The 11,672-nt window shown below is 39.9% G+C and overlaps 1 protein-coding gene across 3 annotated transcripts; it reads right to left on the bottom strand.

Moving 5' to 3' along the window:
• Positions 1 to 3,674: 3,674 nt before the first annotated feature.
• Positions 3,675 to 11,620, bottom strand: prtfdc1a (phosphoribosyl transferase domain containing 1a). 3 transcript variants are annotated; one of them, XM_046371580.1, is made up of 10 exons: positions 11,480 to 11,620; positions 11,128 to 11,219; positions 10,616 to 10,722; positions 10,318 to 10,501; positions 8,666 to 8,731; positions 6,607 to 6,624; positions 6,140 to 6,222; positions 5,759 to 5,805; positions 5,176 to 5,252; positions 3,675 to 3,955 (listed from the first exon to the last, which is right to left on the bottom strand). In XM_046371580.1, the coding sequence occupies exons 2-10, from the start codon at positions 11,155 to 11,157 to the stop codon at positions 3,908 to 3,910; spliced, it is 660 nt and encodes a 219-aa protein (XP_046227536.1). In that variant the 5' UTR covers positions 11,158 to 11,219; positions 11,480 to 11,620; the 3' UTR covers positions 3,675 to 3,907. The 3 variants fall into 3 exon arrangements, with proteins under 3 accessions (XP_046227536.1, XP_046227534.1, XP_046227537.1); XM_046371578.1 differs by having other exon boundaries at positions 11,132 to 11,219; XM_046371581.1 differs by lacking the exon at positions 6,607 to 6,624 and having other exon boundaries at positions 11,132 to 11,599.
• Between the last annotated feature and the right edge of the window lie 52 nt (positions 11,621 to 11,672).

Here is an 11,672-nt window from a genome sequence, read left to right as displayed (position 1 = left end):
AAATGTTTGGCTGGATTAGGACATCACATGAAGCCCAAGTTCAAAGCCCAGCAGTGTTAGGATTAGGACAGGTGGAAATGACTCTGCAGCACAGCATGCTTACTAGGTGAAACAGCTTTTCAACACATCTTCATGCAAAACACTCATCAGGACAAAGATACCATATATTTCATTCATAAAGATTCTCTTAAGCTGTGGCCGAGCTTAGAATGTAAGAGGATGAGGATCACTAACCACTCCAGGTTGTATTAGTGGAGCTGGCACTGAGTTTGATGACTGGCTGGAACCCAGCAATAGTCAATCTACCAAGCCCTCTGGCCACCCAGTCCCTAATTAGAACACAATGAACACTGGAGAGGATGTTCTTTCTATTTGTGTACCAAGATGCGTCAGTGAAGTAGCTCCAAATAGAGAATGGAGAGTGTATTTTTTTTTAATTCTGGTCAAATAAATGTCCAGCTTTTAATTACCAATGCAGCACCCATGATAGGTATGCAAATTAAGTACACTACATAGACAAAACTATTGGGCCACCTGACCATTAAACCAATGGGGACTAAATACATAGACAGCTTTGCAGCTATAACAGGTTCCACTCTTCTGGGAAGGTTTCCCACAAGGTGTTTCTGTGGGGATTTTTGTCCTTTCTTCAAGTACAGCATTTCTGAGGTCAGACACTGATGTTGGAAGAAACGGCCTGACTCGCAATCTCCATTCCAGATCATCCCACAGGTGTTGGATGGGGTTGAGGTCGTGGCTCTGTGTGGGCCAGTCAAGTTCTTCCACACCAAACTCATCCAGCCACATGTTTATGGACTTTGCTTTGTGCACTGGGACACAGTCATGCTGGAATAGAAAAGGGCCTTCAACAAACTGTTGCCATTAAGTTTGAAGCATAAAATTGTCCAAAATGTCTTCTATTGCTGAAGCAATGAGATTTCCCTTCACTGGTAAGGGGCCAAGTAAGGGGCCAACAGCTTGATACTGAGGAGGTCTAATCTTAAAGGAATAGTTCAGCGTTTTGGGAAACACGCTTATTTGTTTTCTTGCTGACGGTTAGGTATTGACCTCATCACTGTCTGCTTAATGAGATAGTTGGGTTAGTTTAGCATATTGGGCTGGAGACATCCCATGTAAAACCACAAGACTCAGATTCAGGAACTCGTTTGTTCCCCTGGCCATTAGACTCTACAACACATCTCTGGGTGTTCAGGGGTCACGTTCCCAGCGACAGTCTGTGCCTGAGTCACATCAGATGTAAAAAATAATAATAATTTATTTATTGGACATTTATTCCACTATGCACCTTACCTTATATTGTTTTGCACAATAAACCTGCACTTTATGACTCATTTCTGAGTAACAATCCATTTAGATATGTTTACACTGTGGCTCTTTAGTCTCTTGTTTTATACACACAGTCAATCTGGTCAACCTGCTTTCTCTGCACTCTATTGTGCTTTATGTAGCGTATGTTAGTTTATTTAGTGTGTTTGGTCTATTTTTCCCACTAACAGTTACGCCTTGTTTGGTTATTTACTTTTTGACTAACCTACACTGTTGTAATGGGCTACTGGATGCTTGAATATCCCTCAGGATCAATAAAGTATCTATCATCTATCTGTCTATCTCTACAAGTTGCAAAAATCAGCACCTCCAAAGCTCATCAATGTCATGTTATAGATTGTTTGTTTCCAGAACTCCAGCTGTACTCCAGAAGTGATCCATCTTCATTGTAATCTAGTTGTATTGTAGCTTCATTTTATAAGAATGAGTACTGATTGTCTCTGTACTTCTCAATATGTGATTAACAGGGAAAAAAAAGTTAAAAATCACCATTTTCTCAAAAATGTCAAACTTTTCCTTTAACACCTGCACAATAAAATAAGGTTTTGGGAGTAAACACTGTCTATCTGTTGTGCTGGTGATGTGAAATAAAACCCCACTCCTCTCTATGAATGAATGTGTGGCTATTCAAATTTCCGTTTTGTTCCTTTTGTGCTGAATGCACTTTACCTGTAGCCTACTTTCTGCATTCAGCCCCGTTTTCTGTTCCCCGACGGAACACTACAAAGCCACAGCATGTGACACCTGTAAGCCGCTTTGTTCCAACTCGCTTTCACCAAACCCTGAATCAAGGTGAGGGACAATGGCCTCCAGGTTCCCAGGGCAGTCTGGGGGGCATTAGTGCTGGGATAAGTTAACCACCACCACCAAGTGCTGATGTTTTATGATAAGGGCATACAAGATTGCAGCTGGAGGTACAATGGGGGTCTTTGTGGATGAGACTGCACAGATGGCACCAAACCAAAAAGCTGTGTAATTTGTTGACCTTCTCCCCCTTCGCTTATCTCACTCCTTACCTTAGGGCTCAAGGACAAGCCATAAAACCTGACTGAATTTCAGGTTCCTCTAAACGTTTGACTGAAGGTGGTGTTGTTTAGCACCCCAGATGTGAAATGTGAGAGCATTTTGAAAGCACAACATCGAAACTGCGTGCTCCAAACCTCCCAGAGCTCTCTTTTGTTTTGCAGTCACTCATATTATCCAAATAGCAACTCCTTTATCAGGTCATTTAACTTGGAGAGGCCTTGCAGCTGGAGCTGGACTATTTCCTCTGGCTCGGAAATGTGTCTGTAAAAAAGTGAGGAAAGCGTGCAGTTGGCATAATTTCATTTCAAAATTACATAAAAGTAAACACCTATAAGAATGACAATACATTTTCTTTTATTTTAGCCACTAGTCTAGAACTTGGTGGTCTATGCATGGAGCAGTGACAAACATTCCTCTAATTTTTTCTTTTGGGATGCTGTATCCTAGCATAATTACAAAGCATCTAAAATATTTAAACTCTCAGAATAATGTCTATGTGTATGCATTCCTGTTATGTGATGTGACAGCTGTTTGGAGTTTCAGGTGATTAAGAATCAAGAGGGCGTAGCCACATGATAACACTCCCCAAGTGCAACTGAAGCATGTTCTGGTCTGTTTGTCGACATGCCAAATTGACTTTCTCAGTCACCCCTACAATGGCAAAAGAGTAAATGTGTGTTTGCATGTATGTTTGTAGTTCAGAGCACTCAGTTTAATTGCAGCACTGTAAACATCGTGAAAGCACAACACCCCTGGAATGAAGAGATTTTTCTGTTAAAAACAACATTTTTTTTTTAAAAAAGGGAAGAACTAATGTGTTTTGAACATGTGATGTGTTACTGAGTAATTTTCAACCTAAATTATACAATTTACCCAAAGTCCAAATGTCTAATCAATGACTCAATGCTCTCTGAAGGTTTGTATGATTGCATTTCAAAGTGAAAAGAAGTTAAGCTACGCTCCAGGTTTTATTTTTAAGTTTTTCCAAATACTCAATTAAATTCTCATGCATTTGGTTCTGATTTCCAGTAAGGCTTGATTAAAGTTGGGAACAAACAGACGCTGCGTGCTGCACCCATTGTGTGTTTTCCATGAGTCAGAGTGGGCGTCATCCGGGCATGAGGATGCCAACGTCCATAAGCTCTCTCCATCTGTCACCAACGTCCTCTCCTACTGAGCACCATTTCTTTCTTTTATTTATCTATTTTGTTTGGTTCCAGGGGCATGACAACAATTACATCATATTATTATAATTATTCTTATTTTGTTTAAAGACAATTGTGAATAATTCTCAAATCTTGATTAAAGATGAATCATCTTTAATTTTTAACCACTTACAAAGTTAATGTCACATACAAATATAACAAATGTTTTGTTTTTTGTCTGAAACACATGCCTCACTTAAACAAAGACTGACACAGACAGGAAATTTCTAACAGTCAGAAAACAAAACTGAAACTTTGCTTATATCTGAAGAAGAAAAGGAAAAATGTTGCTGCGAAACTGTGCATTGCTTTAATTCTTTTGATTCTTCTCAAACCTTGTACTTCATTTTTCCAGTCTTGCTGATGACGCAGATGTGCTGAAAGAAGAAGAAGTGGGAGAAAGAAAAATGAGCTTGTGTAACTGCAGTGTTAGATTGCCCTTCAGTATTTTTCAGTGTTGGCCCAACACTTTCCTTTCCGGTGATGGCAAAATGAAATACCTGCATGTTCTGAGAGCCTCAGTATATTGTAGGGAAATATGAAGTTTGCAATCATTTTAAAGCAGGGAAGGTAATCTCCAAAGATATGACACATTCATTAATCTAACTTTGGGCGTCTCAGGGGTTCAACTCATATTTCTTCTGTAGGATAAGGACAGATAAGAGGGGAAGCTTTAACTCTGCCTGATAATGAGATCCTAACCTCTACATTCCACAGGTCGCCTTCTCTCAAACTTTCGTAATGAATACCACCCCCCTCAAACATGCACAACAGACACACACAGTCATACAGTACTTACAGTACATGCAACACACACACACACACACACATCATGGGGAGATGGTCCAGGCTTTTGCATGAGTCAGAGGTAAATCTGAGGCCACGTCTTTGCTGATATAAAAATGACAAAGTTCACATAAGTTTGCACTTACTAATTTCAGACTGAGAAACCAGGCTTGAATTAAGATGTTAAAGAAGAACATAAAGAAAACAGAGGATAAAGTTGCACTCTTGACTCACAGCTTGTAGACAAGTGAGTTGGGTTCAAAGCGCTGGTGAAACAGTCAGGAGAGCAAAGACAGAAAAGCCAGACATGCTTTCAGAGGGTTTGATTGCTTCGTATAGTGGAAAAATGCAAAAATGACAAATAAAGAAAAAACAAAGTGAGAGTCTATGGCACAAGCAGTGGCTGTATTTAATGGTCATTATGTCAGATTAGGTAAACGTGATACCAAAAATCTAATCATGACATGGCCAAGAGACGTGTCAGACCACACCCTGAGCCGTGAGAAGCCCTGAGTAGCTTTTTATGGTTTCTTGACAGAAGGACACTGAGTGGTACTCTGAATGAAAGATGTGTAATGATGTGTAATGATCTCACACACCACACACATAAGCTCTTTGAACTGCTTTGCCTACATGCAAAGTGTCCTCAGGCAGGGAGGATACCTGCTGGGTGAGTTTAGGTTTCAGGGAAAGGAGTGCATCTCTTTGATTTGTGATGTTTACCCCTTCTGTCTCTTTCATCTCTTTCTCTTAGCTCTTCAAAAGGTCATGTGCTGTGTGCAGCAGTGCCAGACTCAGACTCAGCACTTACATTCAGGTCACGGAAGTACTCATTGTAGTCCAAGGCATAACCGACAACAAAGCGGTTGGGGATTTCAAATCCAACATCTAGCAGAGCAAACAGAGACATGAATGTTAAAGAGCTACGTGATACATGTAAATTCTGAAACTGAACCAGTGTATAATGACATAAAAAAGCAGTTTTTTTATTTAAAGGACTGTTTTTAAAAGACTGATACCAAGCTTACACTGAAACAGACTTTGTCTGTGACTGCCGTGTTTACTCTCAGTGAACATAGTGTCGCCCTTTGGTGTCAAAATGGACATCCTTGGGGACAATCAGGGACACTGCAGTTATGGCAGTGGAAATATTAGGCTTCAAAGACACCCTAGAAGTGGGGACTTTGTGAATGGAGCTCAACATGACTGAGTATTTTAGTGGCTACAGCAGCAAATAGAAGCCATGAAAGCGCAGAACCAAACTTGCTAACCAGTTTAGCTTTGAAAAATACTTGCATTTGATTCACTGCAACTGACTAGCAAACATATACAGATGCAGAACAATGACAGATTATTTCATATTTGTAGAGCTGTAATAATGTGATGGTACTTACAGTCTGTTAGACTTTCAGCCATGTTAGGGACCCTCTTTACCAACAGACTGAAGCACATGAAATATAGAGTTAATTTACAAAAAGCTGTATTACAGCTAACCATGACTTCACTTGTTCTTAGTATTTAAAAAGAATTACAAATTGTGCCTTTTACTGTTCATTTTAATTAGAAAGCAGACAGTAAAACAGTCAGAGAGTAAGAGAGAAGGCTAACTTCCCAACATAACCCATCTGTGAAGAAAGATCTTGTTGGAGCGCAAAGGAACAGCCCAAGGACACAAGATAGTGACTGTGGACGAGCGATATCTTCCTCTTGTATTCGTCACACGCTTGGCATTTCCCCTGGTAGGGAAAACACAAGCCATTGAAAAACTGGCTCACCCTGCGACCTTGACCATCTTGGGTTCAAAAGTCTCCACATGCTTCAGAAGGGCCTTCATGGTCTTTCCTGTGTCAACTATGGCCTGAGGGAAGGGAAGAGCAAAGGAAGAGGGAGAGATCAAGAGGGAGGGATTGAGGGGGGGGGAGCGCTTCTGAGTGCAGAAGTCAAATACACAGAGCTTATTCAAAACAACAGCAAAACAACCAGTGTGATATTGTGCTTAGGATTCTGACTTGAGTTACAGCTGAAACATGATCTCAATGAGAGAAGATCTTTTTACAGGGACAATGGCCTCACAATCAACAACACACTAAAAGAAGTGCAAAGAAAAAAAAACATATGAAAGGCATCAAATAAATGTGGGAATTTGACAGACATGCTTGCTAGAATTAAGTCAGCTTTAAAAAGAAACTACAATACTAGTCAGAGCAGATGGGAGGAAAGATTATTTACACCTGAGACTCACCTCAACAATGAGTACACTCTTTGTAACATGTAAAGAAAAAACAAAACAAAAAGAAAAACATTAGTAAAACATCACCTTTGAATGAAAATAATAGTTCCACTGTTTCTGTGAAATGTGCATTGATTACAGATGGTATCTACAGCAACAATGTTGGCAGCATTGTCAGCATCTGAACAAAAACACAGACAACTCATTCTCTGAACATCTGCGTCTTCAGTGAGCAAAACATCACTTCTAAGTGTCCAAGTGCTGGACGCTTTCTTTTTACTGCAGAGTTTCAAATGACTCCTTGTTTCCTTGGCCGGGTGTATGGGGCTCTTTGTGGGCCCAGTGGTGAGTATCTATGGACTGGGGAGAGTGGTTGGAGAGAATGCAGGCAGAGGGCCAATGTTCTGGAGTCTACACCTGAACACTGTTACACAACACGGCTACTGGGACGTGTAAATAACTTAAAAACTCAAACATAACTAACCTGTCTTGCTGAATGCTGCAAACTGTAAACACACTGTACGGCTGACTGCTCACCGGCGGTTATTTGACTACGTACAGCATCATGCTTGGGAATTTATAGTTCTCATAGGATCCCTGGATGACAGGTTGCTTGTCATTCCTGTATATGTATATATGCAGGCACCGACCAACATGATCCAAAGGTACAGAGAGCTAAAGAAGAAGAAATCAATCAAAAATTGGTGATGAAGGTTACTTTTTATTTGCTTTGTCCCAGGTGATAATTTCAGATGTTTTTTGGATAGTTACTACAGTCATGCCATCTTGGCTTGATTGAAAGCTGTTTTATCATTCTGATGTCAAGAAGGTATAATGACAAACTTTGAACTGATGAGGAAAAGAAAGGATCACTAAAGTTATCACAGTTCATCTTCAGGTTTATTGTTTTTAAAGAATATAACAAGTTACTGAAGGTCTTATCCGCCTCAAGCAGCAAATTAAGCATCTCCTCCTCTGAAAAGAAACAGACATTCTCATCCACGCTCCAGAAGTTTCTCCTTCAGAAGTTCACATACTAATTCACATTTAAAACTGAGCTAAATTTAAACTTAACAACTCAGATTAGCATAACAACACTCGGGATTAAGGCATCTGAATGCTATGATTTCACAGTGAGACAGAAGAAGAATCGCATGAGAAACAGTTCTGATCAAGCCATGGAGACCAGCGAGCCCTTTCATGCCAAGACCCCCCTTCAACATAACATTTGTGCACATAACTGTGCCTGTGCTGTCATTACGTTGTCATTATCGTTAAAACAGCAGTGTCAGTAGCACAACAATCTACCCATAGCTGTGAAGAAATATATGTACAACGCTTACAATGGCTGATGACTAATAATTTGTCTTCTGATAAGACTCTGTGGGAGGTTTAATATTTGCCAAGAGGTGAAGGACTGTAATCAAGGGCAAAGTGGAGACCAAGTGGAGACCAAGTGGAGACAAAGTAGAGTGATTCATGTTTTCTGTGCAAGGTGGTGGTCAGCCTGTCTGTTTTAACTCCCACTGACATTTTTACTCACAGACAAAATGTATCTCAGCTACAGCACATTCTGACATCTCAGCAATCAGTCTATTTGAAGCAAAAGCCTGTGGGAATATTTGGGCACCCATTCAGCTGAGTAAGTGAAGTCTCTGTGTTATGCCTATCTAGAGAATAACACAGTGAGGACAGATCATTCCTCATGACCCTACATGCTCTACAGACTCCTCAGTCGTCCATGGCATGAACAACCAGTAAATCTGCCTTGTGGAAACATTGGTTTAATCTTTAAAAGTTCCCCAGTACAAGGATGAATTCTGGTTCGTGAGCAAGTTTGGGGAAATAAAACATATTCCCAAGAACATCGCGGAATACTATTAACGGAATACAAAAAAATTTAACTGTATTTTGTTATTTTAAAAATGCAGTGTATTCTCAGAAACCATATGTTGCAGAAAACTACTTTGTTAACCTGTGTGAAAGTGTCAGCATCCTGAGACTGACGGCTCCCTCTGAAAGACAATGTTTCTAACCCCATAATATGATTTGCACAATGATTTGCACACACCTTTCCCCGCAAGAAAGACAGATCCCGGCTTCCTATGATGTGCAGCTCCTCTGTTGATTGGTCATTCTGGGGAGGAGAAGGCAAAAATGGATTTTGTTTTCCTTTTGTGGCTTCATTGTTGATTTCTTGCACTCCTACTCCTTCCTCAACAATAATTGTTTATTTCAGATATAGATTTATTCCTTTAAGCCACCAGAAATTACAAATGTATATGTTTTCCTAGACAAATGCACAGGGGAAGACTTTTACTTTTACAAAGACTATGAATATAAAATATTATCCTTAACATAAACAAAGACAGACTCTCTCTGCCCCTGTAGGAAGCACAGTGCAAAGCTTTGAAGAGCGACAGCTTTGAAGTTAGAGTCAGTCGGCTACAGATGCATCACTCAGATAAGAGGAGCAGTGACATGGACAAAATCCCGGCCCTGGGGGCAGGTCACATGTCCTCCATCATGACCTGTGAGACTGACTAACAGCGTCATTACTCACACACTGTCCTCTGGTGTAGTAACAGAGATTGCCACTTGCCACCATCTTGTTTACTGACATCAAAATGTATTAATGATGTCATTTATTTTAATGCTTATTTTTATTTATATGTTTTCAGATATATATTTTTTTTAGATGTTTCCATTTATTTATGAATGTGTTTAAAGGTAGTTCCTCATGTTGTTTTACCTTTTTTGTTCTATGTGTTATGGTTTTATCTGGTGATCTGGTTGGCAAACTGCTGCATACAGTTGCTCTTACAGTGATAAGTAATGTTGCACCAAAATGAACAGGATTTGCAGATATCTGAATAATTCTCATTTGGCCTTGTCAACTCACTGCATATTTCAGTCATTTTGTCTTAGATTAGATAATAAAAATTTTGTTTGTCTGTAAGAAAACTTCAGACATTACAGCACAACCTGGTTTAACTGATCCTGCAAAATAAAAACAGTCTATAATTCTAATTATAATTTAGGCTGCCCTCTCCATATGTAACCCTGTGTGAAAGCCAATAGTGAATCCTCCTGTGTGGTGTGAAGGGACAGAAGGCATGTGACCACATGCAGAGATATGTAAATCATAACATTTTGGATGTGCCATGTGCCAAACAATAATAATGGACTGTGGTGACAATTCCTAAGCGATGTCATTGCAAACATTACTATATCATCCCCAGAGTTAATTCTTTGGTTTATGCATTCCAGGTGTTAAGACAGTGTTATAAGCGGTTTCTCTTGGTAGCAGCAACACCACCAACTGGCAGTATGTATTTCCATGACCTGAGCTCTGCAGTCATTCTACAATCGATTGTCCTTGAGGTGACCTGCCTGCACGAGCTCATTCCTCACAAAACATGAACAGCAGTGACATCTGCTGGCAAAGTCAAAAGTCACATGCAACCTGAAAGTACACATTGGATGTTGCCATTGGTTACCATGATTATTTTCATTATGGATTAATCTGATTGGCAAGACATTCCTGGTTATGGCTAAACACCTTGAACACCAAGGTGTCACTAGAAAAGAGTTTGATAACTGAACTGTAATAACATCTTAGAAATTAAAAAAAAAAAAAATCTTACTCAAATGAGAGGCATAACACACAGGCTGCTTTAGCGTATGGAGCAATTGTTTAAACACACAATGCGGTCCACCTACTAGGTAGCTCTTGAGACGAATGAACTCCACCCGGGTCTCCAAATACTTCTCGGAGTTGCGGCCGAGAACCTTAATGAACTCCACCAGGTCTGCACAGAACTTGTAGCCTCCCTTCAAGACGCACAGCACCATTATGTTGTTGTCCCTGAAATCATCCATGATGTAGCGGGCCAGACGCTCTGTCCTTCAGGAGAAATCACATACACAAGACAAATAAAAATGACCAGGAAATTATTATTATTTATTTATTTTTATTTTTTTAAATTGCTTTGCAAGCATGCTTTGTGCATATTTTTACCTGTTCATGATTACCCCATGTGGAATGTAAACACTCTCAATGTCTTCATGGTAGTGCTCAGGGTAAGTGAACAGGTCCAGACTGTATCCTGGCCAGTCATCTTTAATCTAGGACAGACGGCTTATCGTTAGGCATGGCACTACTGCACTGCACTCAAACTAGTCAGATCTATATTGCTGTAGTATTGTTGTAGGCCATCATGTATCATCAAGCATTTTATAACCTGGAAATCTTTAACACACATATACAAAGCTTCTTACGGCAGAATTAAGAGATTTTTATCCTAATTTAACTACACTAAGGATAATATGGAAACAGTATTAGTGGAATCAAATCAGGATTTATTTAGGGATAAACTGTCAAAGAGGACAAGAGGAGAAACTGTCAACAAAGAGGACTGAATATGATGATTATGACATATACACAAGGATCATTAGCCCTTGGCATCTGTAACCTTTAAGCTTAAACATCATCATTCGCTGTTTATGCTGGATTTTCAAAATCTGACTTACATACCACAATTCCTCTTTTAATCCCCGCATTCTCCATTTGTAATTGTGTTCACTGGGGTGCAGACTCAGGATGGGAAACGGGTATCAGTGGCCTTTAGCAGAAACAGACCGACATAGCTTACTGTACAGACACTGGGCCAAATGACGAAAGGCTTTCTATTGCCATCTGAAAGCTTATTGTACAAGGAAAAGTTAGGACAAGAAGCAAAAATACATGAGGTTTAGTCCCGTGTGAATCAGAGACAATTTAAAAACCTCACTAAAACTTGACATTACATGCTGCTCATGCATGTGAACTACAGCAAACACCTGAAGAACATTTCTAATCCATTATTGCCAAAGTATTACTTACCGTTTTGTTGCCTTCTTTTCACTGACCATTCACGAAACAAAGAAAAAACAAACAGTGAAAGATACGGAGAGAAGTCCTGGCCTGCCACATGTGCTGTGGGATCACGCGTGAGTCATTTGCGTAAAAGCGCAGCGTTGTTTTAGTCATGGAGAATTACAAGGATAATCAGCTTCATGTGATGCTATGCTGGCTT

The sequence above is a fragment of the Scatophagus argus genome, chromosome 18 (genome assembly GCF_020382885.2).
Source record: "Scatophagus argus isolate fScaArg1 chromosome 18, fScaArg1.pri, whole genome shotgun sequence".
Classification (NCBI taxonomy): Eukaryota; Metazoa; Chordata; class Actinopteri; family Scatophagidae; genus Scatophagus; species Scatophagus argus.
The sequence above is the reverse complement of the archived record's forward strand: the minus strand, read 5'-3'. Positions and strand labels throughout refer to the sequence as shown.

Bases quoted from the DNA above. Each gene is read 5' to 3' on its own strand.
- prtfdc1a (XM_046371578.1), bottom strand. From the start codon at position 11,164: ATGGAGAATGCGGGGATTAAAAGAGGAATTGTG. The intron at 5,806-6,139 runs GTGAGCCAGTTT...CATGTGCTTCAG, and splicing joins AAGATGGTCAAGGTCGCAGG to TCTGTTGGTAAAGAGGGTCC. The intron at 5,253-5,758 runs GTAAGTACCATC...TTGCTCTGCTAG, and splicing joins GGCTGAAAGTCTAACAGACT to ATGTTGGATTTGAAATCCCC.